Consider the following 23217-nt stretch of genomic DNA (forward strand, 5'->3'; position numbering starts at 1 on the left):
AACCTATATATGATATTGCTAAGAGCTACATGGAAAAATCATCTAAATATTAATTATTATATAGTCATTCTCTGTTTGGAAGAGGGAGTGCCCTTCATTTAAGATTTCTAGTTAGGGTCTTTAGTTTGTAGTGTAGTGTGTTATTTTTGCCATCTGCTTGTCTTCCTCTGAAGCAAATGAATCTACTCTTAAGCAACACTATAGAATACTAATTCTCTGTGTCCTTGTCTGCTTAACCAAGGTCTAATCAAATGGCCTGCTGAAAGAGGAATATTTATCTACTAGAGTTTGAAGAATATGCACTCAGCTTACTGTACAGAGATCCAGATTGAATTGATTTACCTTTCTTTTAGGTTTAGCTTATAGAAAGCTTAAAAGAAGATTTAAAACTCATTTTTAACTACAACATTGACTATTTGTATTTTCTCTTTGAACCCTTTTTTGTTTTTGTTTACTTTTTCTTTCCCAATTTTTAAAATGTTATTTTTCTAAATACCTCAAATTCTTTATTATACTTTCCTCTATTATAATACGATAAAATAGTTAGAGCAGATACAATGATTTTTCTCCTTTTACTGTAAACTGATTCAAATGCTGCATATGGTTTTCTTGTTGAGGATCTGTGGCTAAGTTCTTAGAGTTTTTTTTGTAGTAAAGTCTTATATTTAGATGTTTTGAGATGAATTGAGGACAAGCCTATCAGTGTCACAGTTTGAAGTTTTCATACCTTTATCCATGTTATATATATATATGTATGTGTATATGATATTATTTATTTTAAATTTAGAATCATATACCTATTTTTTTACTTAGTATGTCATAAACAATCTTTATATCACTAGTGTTAACATATAGATACAGCTCATTTGTATTAATAGCTATATTTTGTTTAACTGTATGTGTGTGTGTGTGTGTGTGTGTATATATATACACACATACCATAATGTAGTGAAACATTTCTTTACAGATATTTAGATTGCTTAGCTTTTTTGCTCCAGTAAACAGTATTAACAATATTCATGCAGGTGAGTATTTTTTGTGAGGGAAGAAGCCTGCAAATAAATAGTTTAAGCCAGAGGGGCAGCTTTTGGCAGACATGACTGGCCACTTACCAAAAATTTATTTTTTCCTTTTCATAGCAGAGAAAGTTTAAGGAGGGTACTGGCAAATGGAGACTGTGTCTCCACTCCCCTTGCACTGAGATGTGGCTGGTTAACAAGTTCTTGCCAATGAAGTATTACCAAAAGTGATAATGTATGACTACCAAGTCTGAATTACAAAAATCTGCCATGCTTTTCTGTGATTTCCTCTTTATCAGCTGGGTATTGGTTTCTCCAGGTCAACATTGGAAGCCTTTTATAGGTGATCATAGAGCTGTCAGTTTAGGTCCCTGCGTGATTGTGTGACTTTAACTTACAATTCAGATATTTGAAAGCTGTGACCTTCTCTTTGAGAGACTGTAGGTTTGTTACCAGAAGTGTTCTTTGTGGGGTGCCTGGCTGCTCAGTCAGTAGAGCATTTGAATCTTGATTTTGGGATTGTAAGTTTGAGTCCCGTATTGGGTGTAGAGATTACTTAAAAACAAAAAAAGTGTTCTTACTGATAATCTTGAAATTGTATTGCTTATCTTTCCCTACTCCCTAATGAGGACAACTCATATTAAAATGTATTAGAGTTTCTTTTTATTAAATTTTTAAAATTTTTCTTTATTTGTTGTTTTATTAATATATAATATATTATTTGCCCCAGGGGTACTGGTCTGTGAATCATAAGGATTACATACTTACAGCACTCGATATAGCACATACCCTCCCCAATGTCCATAACCCAACCACCCTCTCCCTAACCCCCATACCCCAGCAACCCTCAGTTTGTTTTGTGAGATTAAGAGTCTCTTATGGTTTGTCTCCCTGCTGATCCCATCTTGTTTCATCTTGTTTCATTTTTTCCCCTTTCCTATCCCCCAAAACCCCCTACCCTTCCCCTCAAATTCCTCATATCAGGGAGATCATATGATAATTGTCTTTCTCTGACTGACTTATTTCACTCAGCATAATACTCCCTAGTTCCATCCACGTCATTGCAAATAGCAAGATTTCATTTCTTTTGGTATTATATATATATAATATATATATATGTGTATATATATATATACACAATGGTATTCCATTGTGTATATATACCACATCTTCTTTATCCATTCATCTGTTGATGGACATCTAGGTTCTTTGCATTGTTTGGCCATTGTGGACATTGCTGCTATAAACATTCGGGTGCACGTGCCCCTTCGGATCACTACATTTGTATCTTTAGGGTAAATACCAGTAGTGTGATTGCTGGGTCGTAGGGTAGCTCTATTTTCAACTTCTGGGGAACCTCCTTGCCGTTTTCCAGAGTGGCTGCACCAGCTTGCATTCCCACCAACAGTGTAGGAGGGTTCCCCTTTCTCTGCATCCCCGCCAGCATCTGTCGTTTCCCGACTTGTTCATTTTAGCCATTCTGACTGGTGTAAGGTGGTGTCTCATTGTGGTTTTGATGTGTATTTCCCTGATGCCGAGTGGTGTGGAGCACTTTTTCTTGCGTCTGTTGGCCATCTGCCATCTGGACGTCTTCTTTGTAGAAATGTCTGTTCATGTCTTCTGCCCATTTCTTGGTTGGTTATTTGTTCTTTGGGTGTTGAGATTGATAAGTTCTTTATAGATTTTGGATACTAGCCCTTTATCTGATATGTTATTTGCGAATATCTTCTCCTGTTTTGTCGGTTGTCTTTTGGTTTTGTTGACTGTTTCCTTTACTGTGCAAAAGCTGTTGATCTTGATGAAGTCCCAGTAGTTCATTTTGCCCTTGCTTCCCTTGCCTTTGGCGATATTACTGGGAAGAAGTTGCTGCGGCAGAGGTCAAAGAGGTTGCTGCCTGTGCTCTCCTCAAGGATTTTGATGGATTCCTGTTCTCACATTGAGGTCTTTCATCCATTTTGAGTAAATTTTTTGTGTGTGGTGTAAGGAAATGGTCCAGTTTCATTCTTCTGCATGTGGCTGTCCAATTTTCCCAACACCATTTGTTGAAGAGACTGTCTTTTTTCCATTTCCATTTCCTGCTTTGTCAAAGATTATTTCACCATAGAGTTGAGGGTCTATTTCTGGGCTCTCTATTTTGTTCCATTGATCTATGTGTCTGTTTCTGTGCCAGTACCATACGGTCTTGATGAAGACAGCTTTGTAATAGAGCTTGAAGTCTGGAATTGTGATGCCACCAACTTTGGCTCTCTTTGTCAACATTGCTCTGGCTGTTCAGGGTCTTTTCTGGTTCCAGAATAAATTTTAGAATTAGTTGTTCCATTTCTTTGGAAAAAATGGATGGTGTTCTGATAGGGATTGCATTAAACATGTAGATAGCTTTAGGTAGCATAGACATTCTCACAAAGTAATTTGTTCTTCCAATACATGAGCATGGAACGTCTTTCCATTTCTTTGTGTCTTCCTCCATTTCTTTCATGAGTACTTTACAGTTTTCTGAGTACAGAGCCTTTGCCTCTTTGGTTAGGTTTATTCCTAGGTATGTTATGGTTTTGGGTGCAGTGCAGTTGTAAACGGGATCGACTGCTTAATTTCTCTTTCTTCTCTCTTGTTGTTTGTGTATAGAAATGCAACTGGTTTCTGTGCATTGATTTTTTATCCTGACATGTAAGTGAATTCCTATATGAGTTCTGGGATTTTGGGAAGGAGTATTTTGGGTTTTCCACATAAAGTATTGTATCATTTGCAAAGAGTGAGAGTTTGACTTCTTCCTTGCCCATACTGATGCCTTCTGTTTCTTTCTATTGTCTGATTGCTGAGGCTAGGACTTCTAGTACTATGTTGAATAGCAGTGGTGATAGTGGACATTTCCTGCCGTGTTCCTGACCTTAGGGGAAAAGCTCTCAGTTTTCCCCCTTTGAGAATGATATTTGACGTGGGTTTTTCATAGATGGCTTTGATGGTATTGAGATACGTATCCTCTATCCCTACACTTTGAAGAGTTTTGATCAAGAAGGGATGCTGTACTTTGTCAAATGCTTTTTCAGCATCTGTTGAGAGTATCATACGGTTCTTGTTCTTTCTTTTATTAATGTATTGTATCACATCGATTGAGTTGCGGATGTTGAACCAACCTTGCAGCCCTGGAATAAATCCCACTTGGTCGGGGTGAATAATCCTTTTAATGTACTGTTGGAGCCTACTGGCTAGTATTTTGATGAGAGTTTTTGCATCCGTGTTCATCAAGGATATTGGTCTGTAATTCTCTTTTTTGGTGGGGTCTTTGTCTGGTTTTGGGATCGAGGTAGTGCTGGCCTCATAGAACGAGTTTGGAAGTTTTCCTTCCATTTCCATTTTTTGGAACAGTTTAGGAGAATAGGTATTAATTCTTCTTTAAATGCTTGGTAGCATTCCCCTGGGAAGCCGTCTGGCCCTGGGCTCTTGTTTGTTGGGAGATTTTTGATGACTGCTTCAATCTCCTTACTGGTTATGGGTCTGTTCAGGTTTTCTTTGTCTTCCTGGTTCAGTTTTGTTAGTTTACACGTCTCTAGGAATGCACCCATTTCTTCCAGATTGTCAAATTTGCTGGCGTATAGTTGCTCATAGTACGTTCTTAAACTTGTTTGTATTTCTTTGGTTGTTGGTTGTGATCTCTCCTCTTTCATTCTCGATTTTATTAATTTGGGTCCTTTCTCTTTTCTTTTGCAGAAGTCTGGCCAGGGGTGTGTATCAATCTTACTAATTCTTTCAGAGAACCAGCTCCTAGTTTCATTGATTTGTTCTACTGTTCTTTGGTTTCTGTTTCATTGATTTCTGTTCTGATCTTGATTATTTCTCTTCTCCTGCTGGGTTTAGGCCTTCTTCGCTGTTCTTTCTCCAGCTCCTTTAGGTGTAGGGTTAGGTTGTGTACTTGAGACCTTTCTTGTTTCTTGAGAAAGGCTTGTATCGCTATATACTTTCCTCTCAGGACTGCCTTTGCTGTGTCCCACAGATTTTGAACAGTTGTGTTTTCATTATCATTTCTTTCCTGAATTTTTTCAAGTCTTTAATTTCCTGGTTGACCCATTCATTCTTTAGTAGGATGCTCTTTAGCCTCCGTGTATTTGTGTTCTTTCCAGCTTTCCTCTTGTGATTGAGTTCTCGCTTCAGAGCTAGAACATTGTGGTCTGAAAATATTCAGGGAATGATCCCATCTTTGGTACTGGTTAAGACCTGATTTGTGAGCCAGGATGCGATCTCTTCTGAAGCACGTTCCGTGTGCACTAGAGAAGAATGTGTATTCTGTTGCTTTCGGGTGGAATGTTCTGAATATATGTGTGATGTCCGTCTAGCCCCGTGTGTCATTTAAAGCCTTTATTTCCTTGTTGATCTTTTGCTTAGATGATCTGTCCGTTTCTGTGAGGGAGGTGTTAAGGTCCCCTACTGTTATTGTATTATTGTCAATGTGTTTCTTTGATTTTGTTATTCATTGGTTTATATAATCGGCCTCTCCCAGGTTAGGGGCATAGACATTTAAAACTGTTAGATCTTCTTGTTGGACAGACCCTTTAAGTATGATAGGGTGTCCTTCCTCATCTCTTGTTATAGTCTTTGGCTTAAAATGTAACTTATCTGTTGTAAGGATTGCCACCCCAGCTTTCTCTTGATGTCCATTAGCTTGGTAAATTGTTTTCCACCCCTTCGCTTTCAATCTAGAGGTGCTTTGGGTCTAAAATGAGTTTCTTGTAGACAGTGTATCGATGGGTCTTGTTTTTATACATTCTGATACCCCGTGCCTTTTGATTGGGGCATTTATCCCATTCACATTCAGGATAACTATTGAGAGAGATGAATTCAGTGCCATTGTATTTCCTGTAAGGTGACTGTTACCAGTATATTGTCTCTGTTCCATTCTGGTCTACTACTTTAAGGCTTTCTCTTTGCTTAGAGGACCCCTTTCAGTATTTTCTGTGTGGCTGGTTTGGTGTTTGCAAATTTTCTTAATTTTTGTTTGTCCTGGAAGCTTTTTATCTCTCCTTCTATTTTCAGTGACAGCCTACCTGGGTATAGTATTTGTGGCTGCATGTTTTTCTCATTTAGTACTCTGAATATCTCTTTCTGGCCTGCCGGTTCTCTGTGGATAAGTCTGCTGCCAATCTAATATTTTTACCATTGTATGTTATAGACTTCTTGTCCTGAGCTGCTTTCTGGATTCTCTCTTTGTCGCTGAAACTTGTAAGTTTTACTGTTAGATGACTGGGTGTGGACCTGTTTTTACTCATTTTGAGGGGTGGTTCTCTGTGCCTCCTGGATTTTGATGCTTGTTCCTTTTCCATATTAGGGAAATTCTCCACTATAATTCGCTCCAGTATTCCTTCTGTGCCCCCTCCCCCCTTTCTTCTGGAATCCTGTTATTCTAATACTGTTCCGTCTTACGGTATCACTTATCTCTGGATATTCTCCCCTCGTGGTCCAGTAGTTGTCTGTCTCTCTTGTGCTCAGCTTCTTTATTCTCCATCATTTGCTCTTCTCTATCACTAATTCTCCCTTCTGCCTCATTTGTCCTAGCAGTTAGAGCCTCCGTTTCTGATTGTACCTCATTAATAGCTTTTTTAATTTCAGCTTGGTTAGATTTCAGTTCTTTCATTTCTCCAGACAGTGTGTCTCTAATAATCTTCCATGCCTTTTTCGAGTCCAGCTAGCACCTTGAGAATCATTACTCTGAACTCTAGATCTGACATATTACCAAGTGTCCATATTGATTAGGTCCAAGGCATTTGTACTGCCTCTTGTTCTTTTTTTTGTGGTGAGTACTTCTGCCTTGTCATTTTATCCAGATAGGAATAGATGAACGAGAGAATAAAATACTAATAGGGCGGCAAAGACCCCAGAACAATGTGTGTTAACCAAATCAGAAGAGACCCCAAATTGGGGGGGGGGAGGAAAAAAAAGGGGTAAAACGGAAAAAAAAAATATATATGTCTTAGACTGGTGAATATAACAGTTCCACCCACTTGATTTTAGCTGTATTTTGGTGTCTTAGAAGAAACGACCTCCCAAACTTTTAAAGAAAGAAAAATTTATATGTACACCAAAATAGGAGTAAACAATGATGAAGTGATGGAATATGACTGTAAAGATAAAAATTTTCTAAAAAAAAATCTAAAAAAGGAATCGATAAGTAGTTTGGAAAAAGAAAGAAAAAGAACGTGGAGAGAATTTGATCAGGCTGGAGACTAGAACAAAGCCCTGTGCTAGGTTTAGGGTATATTTTGATCCGTTGAAAGAAATTGTATTCCTCAATTTTTTTTATAAGGAAAAACCGTATATGTAATCAAAAAATAAAGTTAGATATTATGAAGATAAAATATGACTATGATAATGAGGTTTTAAAATGATTTTTTTAAAGAAAGCTATTGTTAAGATAAATTAGTTAAAAAACATTAAAAGAGGAAAGAGGAAAAGTTAAAAAAATTAGGATAAGAAAAAATTAAAATTAAAACATTTAACTTTGCAAGAGTAAAGTATCATGGGGAAAAAGTCATGAATTCCATCCTTTTCTTTCTCCTCTTCTGGAATTCCACTGTTCTCCTTGATCAGTGAGCTTGGTCTTGGCTGGATGTTCTTGCTGGTCTTCTGGGGGAGTGGCCTGTTGCAGTGATTCTCAAATGTTTTTGCCGGAGGCGGTATTGCACCACCCTTGCCAGGGGCTGAGCTAAGTTATCTGCTCGGGTTTGCTCTTGGGAGTTTTTGTTCCCTGAATGCTTTCCGAAAGGCTCTGGAGGAGGGGAATGAAAATGGCAGCCTCCCATTCTCCACCGGAGGAGCCAAGAGCTGGGGCCTCACTTCTCAGTGCACCCTCAGAGAAATGCGGTTAATCTCTCTTGTATCCCTGGTCTCTGGCCCCATTCTGGGCTTACCCCATCCCACATGTTTCTGTCTCTGGTGCACGGTCCCATTTGGAGTCTCCAAACCCATCAGATTCCTGCCTTCAGAGAAGAAAGGTGAATCTCCCCAGACCTGCCACTTGTGGGGTCCCTGCTCAAAGAGCAGCATCCCGACTGTTCCATGGATCACAGTTTAAGGTAACCCGGACCTGAGAGCACACTCCTTGTCTCCGTCTCTGTATTTGGCTTCCCCGCTCTGATACCTGCAAGCTCTGCTACACTCAGACACCCCTGATCCTTCTGTGACCTTGCGGGAGACCTGTGGCACCCTGTCCCTGTGAGTGCTCCATCCCCACTTAGCCTCTGGAGTGATGTCCCTCAATGGAGCAGACTTCTAAAAATTCAGATTTTGTGCTCGTTGCTCCACTGCATGCTAGGAGCCAGCCCCTCCCACCGTGAGCCAGCCCCTCTCCCCGCAGTCTATGTTCCCATCCCTTCAGATTTGCTTCTTTGCACATCCTACCTTTCAGAAAGTGGTCGATTTTCTGTTCTTAGAATTGCTCCTCTTCTTTTTGTTGTCTTGTTAGGTTTGTAGGTCTTCGGAATGGTTTGATAGCTATCTAGCTGAACTCCTGCATCTTGATGTCATCTCAGGCTGCTACTTCTCCGCCATCTTGTCTCCTCTCTCTGTAATATTGTTTCTTAAGGTGGATATTTAAATCATTGAATTAGACCTTTCTTTTATAAATATTTAAAGCTATATGTTTTTCTCTAAACACTGTCTTAGATGTATTCTATAGCTGTTGATAATGTGTTTTCTTCATAATGTGTATCTTCATGATGAATTTACCACTTTATTGTTATAAAATCATTCTTTTAATATTTGTAAAACTCCTTGTCTTAATTTCTTCTTTTGTCAGATAAAAATATAGTCATAACAGCTTTGTTATAGTTAATGTTTGCATGATACATATTTTTTCATTCTTTCAGTAGAACCTATTTAAGCTCATTCTGTATTTAAAGTGTGTCTCTTGTAGATATCATGTGATTGTGTCCTTTTATCCAGTCTGAATGGCCTTTGTCTTTGAAGAGGAATATTAGTCCATTTCCCTGGTTTTGTTTTAGTTTTCTTAGTCTGAAAAGTTTTTATCTTGCTTTTATTTTAAAGATATTTTTTACTGGATAAAAAAATCCTGCATTTTTTCTTTTTTCCTCATTTTTATTGAGATACAGTTGATACATACTTTTGTGTACATTTAAAGTGTATAACTTTGATTTGATATATTTGTATGTTGCAAAATGATTACCATTATAGCATTAGCTAATAACATCCCATCCCCTTGTATTATTTCCGTTTTTTTTTGTTGTTGTTGTTGTGAGACATTTAAGATTATAGAATACAGTGTGATTAGCTATAATCCTCATTCTGTACATTGCCCCCAGAACTTTTTAATCTTATAATTGGAAGTTTATATCCTTTGACTGATTCCTTCCCATTTCCCCTATCTCCCAGTCCCTGGTAACTACCACTCTATGTCTCTTTCTCTGGATTTGGCTTTTTTTTAAAAGATTCCCTGCAGAAATGAAATCATGCAGTATATTTTTTTCTCTTTCTGACTTACTTCACTTAGCATTACGACTTGAAGGTTCATCCAGTTGTCACAATGACAGGATTTCCTTCTTTGTGTTGGCTGAAAAGTATTCCAGTGTATAGATACTGCATTTTCCTCATTCATTCATCCATTGATTGGCACTTAGGTTGTTTCCATATTTTGGCCTTTGTGAAAAATGATGCAGTGAACATGAGTGTGCAAATATCTCTACAAGATTCCCCTCAGTCTGATGTTTATGTTTCTGATGTTACATTTACATTTTTTATATTGTGTATTTATTAAACTTAAAGCAATAGCTAGTTTTAATATTTAATATTTTAATGTTTTTTCCTTTATCCTTTATACTAAAGTAAATAACACACTATCATATTATAATACTAGGGATTCTGAGTCTGACTGTGTGCTTACATTTATAGTGTGTCCTGTATTGTCATTTTTTTGTTTTTTTTTTAAGATTTCATTTATTGGAGAGAGAGAGAGTCAAGTGGGGGGAGGAGGAGAGGGTGAGGCAGACTTCCTCACTGAGCAGGGAGCCTGACGTAGGGCTCAATCCTGGGACTCCAGGCTCATGACGTAAGCCAAAGCCAGATTCTTTTCTTTTTTTTAAGATTTTATTTATTTATTTGACAGAGATCACAAGTAGGCTGAGGGGGAAGTGGCCTCTCCACTGAGCAGAGAGCCTGATGCGGGTTTTGATCCCAGGACCCTGGGATCATGACCTGAGCCGAAGGCAGAAGCTTTAACCCACTGAGCCACCCAGGCGCCCCTCGAAGGCAGATCCTTACTTAACCAACAGCCACCCAGGTGTTTTGTGTTTTGTCATGTTTTCATGTTATGAATAGTGTCCTTTTATTTCTGCTTAAATCTCTTCTCAGCATTTCTTGTAATGCAGGTTTTGTGGTGATGAAGTCCCTCAACTTTTGTTGAGCGAAGGTCTTTATTTCACTTTCAGTTTTGAAGGACAGCATTACTAGGTGAAGTATTCTTGATTGATAGTTTCTTTATTTTAGCATTTTGAATTTATCTTTCCATTTTGTCCTGTCTGCATGGTATCTTTATCTTGTTTTGGTATCAGGGTAATGCTTGCCTCATAGAGTGAGTTTGGTAAAGTTCCCTCCTCTTCTGTTAGAAAGGATTTGTATTAATCCTAATTTGAATGTTTGGTAGAATTCATCAGTGAAGCTGACTTGTGTAATGTTGTTTGTTAGGAGGCTTTTCATAACTTACTTAGCCACCTTACTAGTACGTGTTCAGATTTTCAGTTAGATAATGGTTTGGTCTTGGCAGGTTTATTTTCTAAGAATTTATCCATTTCTTCTAAGTTGTCCATTTTCTTAGCATATGGTTATTCATAGTATTATGATCATTTCTATTTCTGTGGTATCAGTCATAACATCTTTTATGTCTGATTTTGAGTTGTCTTTCTTCTAGATGAGTTCTGAGGTTTGTCAGTTTTGCTTAACTTTTAAGAGAAGCAGCTCTTAGTTTCATTAATCTTTTCTGTTATCTTTAGTTCCTATTTCACTTATTTCTACTCTCATCTTTATTATTTCCTTCTAACTTCGGGCTTCATTCTTTTTATTTTTCCCCCTAGTTCCTTTAGGTATATAGTTAGGTTATTTATTTGAGGTTGAGGTTTTTATCGTTTCTTTATGGAAGCATTTATCATTGTGAGCTTCCCTCTTAGAATTGCTTTTGTCCCACCCCATAAATTTTGGTATGTTAAATTTCCATTTTTCTGTTTTTTAAGCCAAGAAGAAAATAATAGAGGAGAACTACAAAGATATAGGGAGGAGATAATTAACAAAATGGCATTAAGTACATACTTATCATTAATTACTTTAAATGTTGATGGACTAAATTTGCAAATCAGAAGACGGTGAAGTGGCTGAATGGATAACAAAAAGAAGATCCATCTACATGGTGAGAGACTCACCTTAGATATAAGGACTCTCATAGCCTTAAATCAAAGAGATGGAGAAAGGTATCCCATGCAAATGAAAACTATAAGAAAGCTGGATTAGCTCTGTTTATACCAGCCAAAGTAGATTTTAAAAACAAGGATTGTAATACGAGATAACAGATCATGTTACATAATGATAAAGGGGTCCATCCAATAAGGTAATGCAGCATTTGTAAATATTACACCCAACATAGGAGCACCTAAATATATAAAGAAAATATTAAGAGACCTAAAGGGAGAAATGTACAGCAATCCAATAATTGGATTCATATCAATTCATAGATCATTTATACAGAGTCAGTAAGGAAACCTTAAATGACAGGTTAGGCCAAATTAATAGTCCTAACAGATATTTACAGGATATTCCATCCAAAAGAGCAGAATACACATTCTTCTCGAGTTCACATGGAACTATTTTCCAAGATAGATCAAATGCTAGGCCAGAAAACAAATCTTAATGATGATTAAATTCATGTCAAGCATATTTATTTTATGTCCACAATAGTATGAAACTAGAAATTAATTACATGAAGAAAACTGAAAATCCATAAATTTGTGGAAATAAAACATGCTATTGAACAGTGTGTCAAAAGAAATCAAAAGGGAAATAAAATAATTTGATCCATTATTTTTTAAAATAAGCTTTCTACATTTTTTTCTCCTTTTCCCTTTGGGACTTCAGTGATGTATATGTTATTTCTCAGTATGCCACAAAGCCCATACGCTGTCTTCATTCCTTCTCACTCTTCATTTTGCTGCTATGTTTAGATATTTTATTTGATCTGTGTTCTAGCTTACTGATCCTCTCTTCAGTTTATTCAAGTTCATTGTTGAAACTCTTATTTAATTCTTTTATTATAGTCATTGTATTCTTTAGTTCGAAAATTTCTGTTGTTCTTTGTTTTCTTTTCTTTGTTAAACTTCTAATTTTGTTATTATATAGTTTTTCTGATATCTTTGTTTATCTTTGTTGTTTTACAGCTCTCTGACTAGGTGTATAATTTTTTTTTAATATGGAACGCTTAATGAGTTTGCATGCCATCCTTGCATAGGGACCATGGTAATCTCTGTTTCATTTCAGTTTAGTGTATGTGCTACAGAAGCAAGCACAAAAAACTATTTTGAATTCTTTGTCCAACAGTTTCTGGATCTGGATTTCTTTGGGCCATTTACTGGAGGTATACTGCATTCGTTTTGTGGAGACATATTTCCTTGATTCTTTATAATCCTGAAGCTGTGTTTTCATGTCTGTGCATGAAGAAGCAGTTACTTCTTCCATAAGGGGAGCCTTTTACCTGTGTGAGGGCACACTTAATCATGCAGTGACCCTTGGTCTGCTGGTGTAGGGTGAGAAATGTGGCATGTGGTGGCACTGGGTCCAGGAAGGCGTGATGTCTTTTTGGTTCAGGCTACCATGTTCCACTGCATTGACAACTGGGTAGTTTTTAGTGGGAACTGTGGACGATCTGTGCTGGCTGCAAGGGCTGTTTGGGTTCTAAGTAACACCTTCAGGTTTGGTATCTAGGGACTTAGGCAGACAGTGATCATGGCCAGAGCCAATGGTGTGCACACACTCAGCTGTGGTGGGTAGCTGCAGTTGTCTATGCAGTGGAAGAGACCTGCCTCAGACACAGTTACAGTAATAAGTATCAGTGCATGTCGCAAGGGCTAGAGCCAAATATGGACTCACCAGTAGCTGTAGAGGCCCTGGCTGGCAGTGTGGTCTCCTGTGGTTGCATACTCCTTCCAGGCACTCACACTGTGGGAGGCCATGGTTGGGGCTTGGCCTGGGGGAGAGGGGTTGTGGGCACATGGTACCAGACAGTGACAGAAGGCAGTGTCTGATCTGAGCCTACCAGTAGCTACAGGGTTTCTTGGCTTTTGGTACACTCACCAGTGGCTGCATATTTCTCTAGCCTTGTGCATTCATGCTGCAGTGGAGACCAGTAATGAGTGTTAGGCCAGTGGTATATAGCTAGAGAGGCTACCTCTGAGTGTGGGAACAGCTCTGAGCAATGGGGAAGTGGCACTAAGCTGGTGTCTTATACTCACCTAGCTGTAGATGCTCAGGTTGGCTGCTTATGTGCCTCCTTGGCTCCCATGGGACTGCAGAGGGACTCAGGTGACTGCCATCTTACACTTCTGCAGCCGTGGAGATCCTGCATGGCTGTGGGGCAGATCTGGTGGTGGCGGGGGAAAGTTTCAGGGAGAGACTCAGGTAGCTGGTTTCAGCTAACAGAAATATCTGTGGGGAGAAATCTGGCAAGATTCACAGGAGTCCACAGTGGCTGTGCCAACGTTTGGCTTTGTTGGTAGTAAAATATGCGGAGTTTGCAGAGTAGATCTCTGTGAACCGTGATTGCTCTTGGTGCTTGTCTGCTATTAATAGGTTTTGCTTTTATTCTTTGTTCCTAGCTAGCTCAGTACATCTATGGGTTGCTGATCTAGGGGTGAAACCAAAGCTAGACTTCTGCACACTGCCCTGCAAGGCTGGGGGAGCTGGATGCTTACCACACTCTTCCTCTCCTAGCATGTGGAACTCTTTTTAGCTGGGAAGTTCCTTCTGAGCACTGTGAAGGGGTGTTAGTTTGGGAGATGGGATTATGCATGAAAAATGAAGCTGCCTTCTTTCTTGTGTGATGATTTATCACCTTTCTTGTTGTTTAAACGTTCTAAATGGACTCTAAATGTCTCCTGGAGTTGTTTGTGGACTGCTGTCCAGTTACTGATCTTTGTGGGATCACAGGGAAGCTGGGTTTTTTCACCAAATGGTGGGCAGTTTTTTTTTCTTTCAGTACTTAAATATGTTTTTCCATTATCCCTTGGCTTTCATTCTTTTTGATGAGATGTGTGCCATATTTCTTATCCTTTTGTCCCCTGTATGTACTGTATGGCTACTTAAAAATATTTTCTCTAGTGAAGATTCCCCACAATTTAATTTTGATGTGTCTTATGTAGTTTTCTGTTTTATTCTGTTCCCTAGATCAAGCCAAGGCCTTATATATTATGAAATGCTATGTAATCTACCAACCTATGCCCATACTTGGTATTGCCTCTGACAACCACCAATGTCTGCCAATTCAAGAAGGAATTATCTTTCTGGAGTTTAGTTCTTAAGATTCTTTGGCTTTTACCCCTCTCTGATAACTTTTAAAATCTTTCCTTTCAGAAGCATAACCAGTTATACCAGAATCATTTATTAAATTAACCACTCCTTTTCCTCAAAAATTGAAGTATCTCTTTTGTCACAGCTTTAAGTTCTGTATATACCTGGATTTATTTAGGCACTCTATTTTCTTATATTTTCTAGTCCTGTATTACATGCTGTCTATATTGTTTTTAATATCTTTGTGTTAAATTTTAGTACTTTAATGCTCCCATCCCTGTTTACTAGTTTTATTCAGAATGTTTTTGGACTCCTCACATATAACTGGTAGGATTATACATTGATACTGTCACTTTGGGAATTAAAATGTGTTTACCATCTTCAGAGTGTTTTCACAATTATGGGCCTCATGTAGAAGTGGAGAAATGGCTTCCTCTTTAGCTTTGTGACATACTTTCTTACCTTGGTCAGAAAGCATTTCTGCTTGGGTGGTGAGTCTTAAAATCACTTGATCTTAACATTCTTTATCCTCACCACCATTATTAGCCAGTGTGTCCTTGACACATTATTCAGCAGAGCTGAACCTTGAACAGATTTCATGGTATCCTCTTTTTCTTTGTATCCTCTTCTACAGCTGTAATATTCTCTCTAATTTTCTGTTTACTTTTAAAGTAAAACCTTCCAGACACTAATGTGATGAGACAGAGAAACAGAGTGTTATATACATTAGCAATTAAAAAAAGTCCTCTCTTTCACATGGAAAAAGGGAATGTGGTTGCTCCTTAGTAGAAGAAATCATTAAAGAAGGCATATGCTCAAACATAGTGGTTAAATTAATAGTATTGATGACACATAGTATTGGTGAGGATGTGGAACACCCAGTCTCATACATTGTTAGATTTCATAAATTGCTGATGGAAGTATAACTTAGTACACTTGTTTTGGAAAATCATATGGCATTGTCTACCAACCATCTATACACATGTATTCTATGTGTTAATAAGTTTGCTACAAAGTTTATGCCCATCAAAATACATACAATCATGTTTATGGCAATTTTATTCATGGTAGCCTTAAAATGAAAACAGTAGTGTGTCCTTAAATAGTAAAATGGATAGTAAATTATGGTATGTTAATACAATCAGATGCTACCCATCAATGCAAAAAGAGTACTAATACACATAACAACTGATACAGCTTTGATTAAAAGAAATCAAACATAAAAAATGATACTATTTATATGAATTTCAAAAACATGTCCACTGTTGGGGAATAATAGTTAAACCCTTTGAGCTGGGAATGTTTTTTAACTGGAAGGGAGTATCAGGGAGCCATTTCCGTTTTCGAAATGTCTTATATTTTCATGATGGTTGGGATTACACAGGTATATGTATTTGTAAAGTTTCAAGAAGGTGTAACTTAAGTTTCATACATCTTACTGTATATAACTGTATGTCCGTACAGAAGTAAAAATTTGAGTGTTTAAAAATTACTGTCATACATTTTCTGTCATACCCTACACCCACCAAAGGAAACCTCAAACAGTATTGTCTACAAGTATGCTATATGGAATCAGTATAAATTTGCCTAACAGTTTAGAAAGACTTTATTGATAGACCTATAAGGCTTTTATTTTTTAACTCCATATATGAAACTTATTTAGGTGGTTTCCCATATTCTTTGAGTTTCCATAATTTTCTGCAATAACATTTATACCTTTCTTGAATTTATTCCTAGATAATTGTAGTTGTGAACAGGCTGCTCATCCATTTATATTTCTTACATGTTGCTAATATCTAAACGTTGTTTTGTACATTTATCTTTTGTCACCTGTCTTGTCAGATTTTTTCCTTTGTAAATCTTTTGAGTCATTTTAGTAGTGACTATTAGGTATTTTTTTCAACTGTTAGAAAGGAAGAATTTTCTTTATTACTATTACTCATTTTTGTTTTAACTAAAATCTTAAAACATCCTTGCCTTGTTCCTTTTTGAGTTGAAATGTCTTGAGCCTTTCAACAAATATATCTTAATCTTTGTCTTTACCTTGTTTGTATATTAATTTTATCTAACTAGTTTTTCTAGGAGTTGTTTACTAAGCTTGGCTGCATAATTTTATCAGATACCATTTTGAAATCTAGTAATATGATCGTTTAATTTCTCTCCTTTACTTCATAAATTGAATTATTTGATTTCCTAATACTGACTCATTCTTGCATTCCAGCAAAAATTCATTTGGTTATATATGGTGTGTATTCTTTTTATGCAGTACTAATGAAATAGGTTTTTTTGATACTTAGAAAATTTCTATGTATAAGTGTAATTAGTTTAGCTTTTGTGTTATTTTCACAGTGTGGTTTGAATATTGGTATCTATAGTTGCTTAGTAATTATTAGACTTGTCATATTTATATTGTGGTATAAACAAATTTTTGAAACCTAGTAACTCATATTTTAATTACCTTTAAAAATAAAGGAATCTTTAGTTTTATTTGGCTACAGAGAAATGATTAAGTAGACACACACAGATAAAAAGCACAAACTTTTAAAAAAATTTATTTGCTGTGTAATATCAATTATTTTGAAGTTTTCATTTTTATATATTTTTTTTCTACAGTCCGTGGTGGATGACTGGATTGAATCATATAAACAAGACAGGGACATCGCACTTCTGGATTTAATCAACTTTTTTATCCAGTGTTCAGGATGTCGAGGTACATAATGTTGGGATAAATAATTACATTGAGTCTGTCAGTTCAACAGTGTTAAATTTACTTCATCTTTCTTTAGTTATGTATAATCCATCCTATAACTATGACCTGATCTTTTTCTGATAAGAAAAATTATTCTTATTTAAGGATATTTCATCTTGTTTTTGTTCAGTTTTGCTATGAAATAACAGAGTTCTGAAAATTTGAAGGAAATCTAAAATTTGTTTCATTTTGTGAACTGACTGTTTAGATCACAAGCTTTTATAATTAATATTTACTGATCTTATTTGTACTTATGCTTCACATTAGGAATTTTGCTAGTTGCTAATATTACTTTATATCCTTGTCAATATTTTGGTCCTCAATGTATAGATGAAGTACTCGAAGCTTAATAATTTGCTTTAAGTAACATAAGTACTAGAATCAGGTTTCTTAAGTTTATCATCCATTGGAAATCTATAGACAGTTTTTTAAAATGTAATTTTATTTTTATCATATTGATAGATATTTTTCTTCTCAGGAATAGATAAATCTTAACAGATTATAATGTGTTACGTAGGGGAAATCAGTTGGTAAATTAGCATTCTTTGCTTTTCAACATAGAAAGTACAGTGATCTTAGTAAGATCACAAATACAGTTGGTATCTTGAAGGCTTTTTTATTTCTGTTTGTCACTCACAGTATTGACACAAGTAGTTTATCAAATATTTACAGAACGCCTATCCTGTACTAAGCACTCTTCCAGAGTATACTCAAGACAGTCTCTGCAGTATTAGAGTATGTGTAATTTTCAAAGGAGGCTTTATTACAAGGAGCAGAGAGGGAAATATACCAATAGTGCCTGCTTAAGAGTAATAACACTGGTTACAGTTTAATGACAATATGTGTTTGGCTTTGTGTTTTACAAGAATTTGCTCATTTAATATATTAGTTAATAGATCAGGCAGTTATGATTTTTATAGATCATGAAACTGAGATTAAAGGGGTGATGTAAGTTTTTGGACATCATACAGTTAGTTTAAGAGCCAAACTCAAGATTCAGAGTCAGGCTTGTCTCAATCTGGTATCTGTGTCTCTAAAGACAAGACACTATGGTAATAACAAAGAGGGACTTCTGATTTAGCCCAGGCTTTGTATCTCTGTGTATGTGTATGGAAATACAAATGTTGGAATATTTGTAAGAAAGTGCATTTCAGAGAAAGAAACTCCATGGTGAGACTGAGGCTGAGAAAAAGAAAGTTAAAGGGGATGAGAAAGGTCCAAGTTAACACATTATGTATAACTGCCTTAAGACAAGAAAACAGGGTACACTCTTAGGCATAAATAGAGCTTGAACCTTAATCTGAGAGCATTGAGATTGGTGAAGAGTGGCGGGAGATTATGCTGTTTGGAGGAAGGTGACTTTGTTAATTTTGTAGTTTTGAAGGCAATAACTGAGTGATAAAGTAGTTTAAGTGTAGTATGTAATCTGTGTTAAGTGTTCTGTTTGATTCGGATTTGATTTTAAATCATTTGGCAGTCTTTAAATTTTTTCCTTTTTTAAAAATTTTTTTTCCTTTTTTAATTCATTCCCAGTTTTCAAAAGACCAAAAAGCTTTAGAATATATGAAACAAAAAGTCTTACCACCTCCTGCCTTCCCATCTATCTCCATAGAGTTAACTGCATTTAACTTTGTATATTCAGTTATCTGTCTGTTGGCATTATTTATCTAATTTCTGTATGTTTAACTAGGAATATATATTCTTTCCTTCTCCACCACTCTTACACAAAAGATACTCATGTATAAGGAACTTTTTTAATACAGCATCATAGCATTCTTTTGTGTGTATGTACAATAATTTAACTGGTCTTCTATTAAAACCCATTGCATTATTTGTAGTCTTTTGCTATTACAAACAGTACTGTAATGAATTAATTTGTGTATACCTTATTTGCTCTTTGTGGAAGAATATAGAAAAATGTGTTTGTAAAATTATATCAGATATTGCCTAACTTCTATAGGAACTGTACCCATTTTTACTCCCATTAGTAATACATGAGGATGTTTCTTCTTAGTTTTTTCAGCAATGTTTTTATCAAATTTTGGGATCAGTCTTATGAAAGATGTAAAAATGATGTGCCAATGTGATTTTTTTTAATTGAGGTGAAATTCACTTAACATACATTAGCCCATTTATTTATTTATTTATTTAATTTATTGTAATTAACCATTTAAAATTGTACAGTTCAGCAACTTTTACCATGTTCACAATGTTGAATGTTGAGCAACAACTTCTCTCTAGTATCAAAACGTTTCATCGGTCCAGGAGTGTACCTCATATTTATTAAGTTACTCATTCTCATTCACCTCTCCTCCTTCAGCCCTTGGCAAATTCTAATCTCCTTTCTGTTCCTATAGATCTGCTGTTTTGGCCATCCTATATAAAAGTAGTTCTACAACATCTGACCTTCTGTGTCTGATTTCTTTTACTTAACTGTAATGTCTTCAAGGTTTATCAAGGTAGTGCCATGTATCTATAATTCATTCTTTTTAATGGCTGAATAACATTGTGGTATAGATCACAATTTTTTAAGTTTATTCATCTGTTGGTGGACATTTGGATTATTTCTACAACTATTAACATTTATGAACAAATTCTATTTGAGTACTTGTTTCTTGATTTTGGGTGTTAAATACATAGGAGTGGAATTGATGGATCCTATGGTAATTCTATTTTCCTTTTTTAGGGAACCATCAAATTGTTTTCCACGGCAGCTGTAGCATTTTATATTCCTGTAAAAAATGTTAAAAGGATTCTTATTTCTTCACCTCCTGTCCATATTGTTTACCACAATGGCTGCCCCAGTTTATGTGCCCACCAACCGTGCTCTAGGGTTCCCTTTCTCCACATCCTTGCCAACACTTGCTATTTTCCAATTTTTTTTATTTTAAGTGTCCCTAGTGGGTTTGGAGTGGTATCTTGTTGTGGCTTTGATTTGTGTTTCCTTAATTATCAGTGATCTTGAACAGATTTTCATGTGTCTATTGGCCTTCTGTATATCTTCTTTTAAGAAATGTGTATTCAGTCACTTCTCGGCCTTTTGGCTAAGATCAAGTGAAGAAATGTGTATTCAAGTCCTCTGTTCATTTCTAAATTAGTTTTCCTTTTATTGTGCATTGTTAAGAGTTCTCTATATATTCTGAATACTAAGCCCTTATCAGATATATAACTTGGAACTACTTTCTTCCCATTTTGTAGCTTGTCTTTTCACTTTCTTAAAGATATCCTTTTGTGCTCACACGTTTTAAATTGTAATTTAGTCCATTTCATCTTTTTTTTAAATTTTTTGCTCATGCTTTTAGATTCATAAATCTGAGAATCCATTACTAAATAAAAGGGCATGAAGATTTATCTTTTTTTTTTTTTTCAAATAAAGACAGTCCTCAACTTACTGTGGTTCAGCTTGTGATTTTTTAAAAATCTATTTTCAAAGATTTATTTATTTCTTTTAGAGGTGACGGAGAGGGGCGAAGAGAGAGGGATAGACAGTCTTATGCAGGCTTGACGCCGAGTATGGAGTCCAGCGTGGAGCTTGATCTCATGACCCTAACTGAAACCCAAGAGTCCCATGCTTAACCGACTATACCACCTAGGTGCCCCTCAACTTGTGATTTTTTTAACTCTATGATGTTGCAAAAATAACATGCATTCAGTAGAAACTGTACTTTGAATTTTGTATTTTGACCTTTTCTTGGGCTTAGAGATATGTGATAGGATGCTATCTCCTGATACTGGGCAGAAGCAGTGAGCCACACCTCCTAGTCACACCTCCTAGTCAGTTAATAACTGGTGGTAAACAACCAATACACTCACAACCGTTCTTTACCTCTACAGTCATTCTGCTTTTCACTTTCAGTACAGCATTCAGTAAATTACATGAGGTATTCAACACTGTATTATAAAAATAGGCTTTGTATTAGAAAGTTTTACCCAACTGTAGGCTAATGAAGTGTCTGAGCAGACTTAAGGGAGGCTAGACTAAGCTATGATATTCAGTGGGTTGGATGTATTAAGTGCATTTTTGACTTAATATTTTCAACTTATGTATGTTGGGCCTATCAGGTTGTAACCCCATCATAAGTGAAGGAAAATCTGTAGTTTTATAGTTACAGCTTTATATTTAGGTTGTTGATTGTGGTTAATTTTTGTATATGGATGATTTTAATTTGTATTTCTCTTTTGACTGAGACTTGAGAGCTATTTCTATTACTTCTTCTTTGAATTCTCTGCTTCTGCCCCTTGCCAATTTTCCTTTCTAGTATCTTCTTGGTTTCTGAAGAGGCATTTGAAAAAATGGATTTTAGAACATTTTGATAAAAGTCATAGAATGATCTTAATATGATTAATGAAGAAAGCACACTGTCTTTCTCATCAGTGCAATATAATAAAAATCCAGAAATATACCCAAATACTAATGAAAATTTAGTAAGCATATCTTAAAACATATGAAAGAAGAGAAAGGCAAATGACATCTACACTGAGATTCACCTATCAGATTGATAAATTTAAAAATTACAATACTCTGTTGGTTAAGCTATTAGAAAATAGACATTGTTACATCGTTCCTTGGAATAAAAACTGATACATCTCTGATGGAAAGAGATTTGGCAATAGCTACCAAAACTACATTTGTTTTTATCCAGCCAGTCATCCTACTTCTGTAAATTTGCCATGAAGATATACCTCCAGAATTAAGAAAATAAAGGCACAGTGTTACTTAATATAATATTAAGTAACTTAATATAATATTATTTGCTATGACAAAATGTTGGAAACAACTTAAATACTCATATATGGGAGAGTGATAAAGTAAATTGTCATGGAGGCATACAATGGAATTTTGTAAAATTCCACTGTAAAAAAGAATGCGGAAGAACTCCGTGGACTGATGCAGGGAGATTTTCAGGATATATTTTTAAGGGCGAAATGCAAAGTGCAAGAGTGTCTGCAATATGCAACTTTCTTGGGAAGAAAGGGAAAAATGGAATACATATATGTACCTTCTCTAGAGCAAATGGAAACAGGAAAGGCCAAACAGAATATTGACTGGCTACCTGCAGGGTGTTGTGTGTGTATGTAAACGAGGCGGAAAGTCTAGAGGGAATTGGGGTGAAAGGATGACTCTTAATTTGAATATACGTTCTTTTAAATTGAAGTATAGTTGACATACAATATTAATTTCAGGTGTACAACATAATGGTTTCACATTTATATACACTATGAAATGTTCCTCATGATAAATGTAGTTCTCTCTCACCTATACAAAGTTATTACAGTATTATTGACTACATTTTCTATGCGTATTTTTCATTCCTGTGACTTATTTATTTTATAACTAGAAGTTTATACGTCTTAATCCCTTTCTCCTATTTCACCTAATTCCTCCCCCCACCCCTTTGGCAACCGTCAGTTCTCCATATTTACAAGTCTGTTTCTGTTTTCTTTGTTCATTTGTTTTGTTTCTTAGGTTCCACCTATATGTGAAAACATAGGATATTTCTCTTTGTCTGACTTGTTACACATAGCGTTATACCCTTTAGGTCCAACCATGTCATGTGGATGTCCATCAGTTTGCCATGCCGATGGCAAGATTTCATTCTTTTTTATGGCTTAGTAATACTCTGTTGAGCATGTGCATGTGCACATGTCTGTGTTTGTGTGTGTGTACACATATCTCTCTCTTTCACACACACACACACACACACACACACACACACACACACACATTCTTTACCTATTCATCTACTGATGGATGTTTAGGTTGCTCCTATATCTTGGCTATTGTAAATAATGCTGCAGTAAACATAGGTGTGAATATCTTTTCAAATTAGTGTTTTCATTTTCTTCAGGTAAATACCCAGAAGTAGAATTACTGGATCATAAGGTATTTCTATTATTAATCTT

At 36.1% G+C, this 23217-nt stretch overlaps 1 protein-coding gene across 1 annotated transcript in view; it reads left to right on the forward strand.

Moving 5' to 3' along the window:
• The window catches only part of STAG1 (STAG1 cohesin complex component), a 421265-nt gene that overhangs the window by 181550 nt on the left and 216498 nt on the right, over positions 1–23217 (forward strand). The window contains exon 5 of the mRNA XM_080804269.1: positions 17178–17274. Within this exon, the coding sequence (XP_080660395.1) occupies positions 17178–17274 (97 nt within the window). The remainder of the gene's footprint in view (positions 1–17177; positions 17275–23217) is intronic.

The sequence above is a fragment of the Martes martes genome (assembly GCF_963455335.1).
Source record: "Martes martes genome assembly, chromosome: 1".
Classification (NCBI taxonomy): Eukaryota; Metazoa; Chordata; class Mammalia; order Carnivora; family Mustelidae; genus Martes; species Martes martes.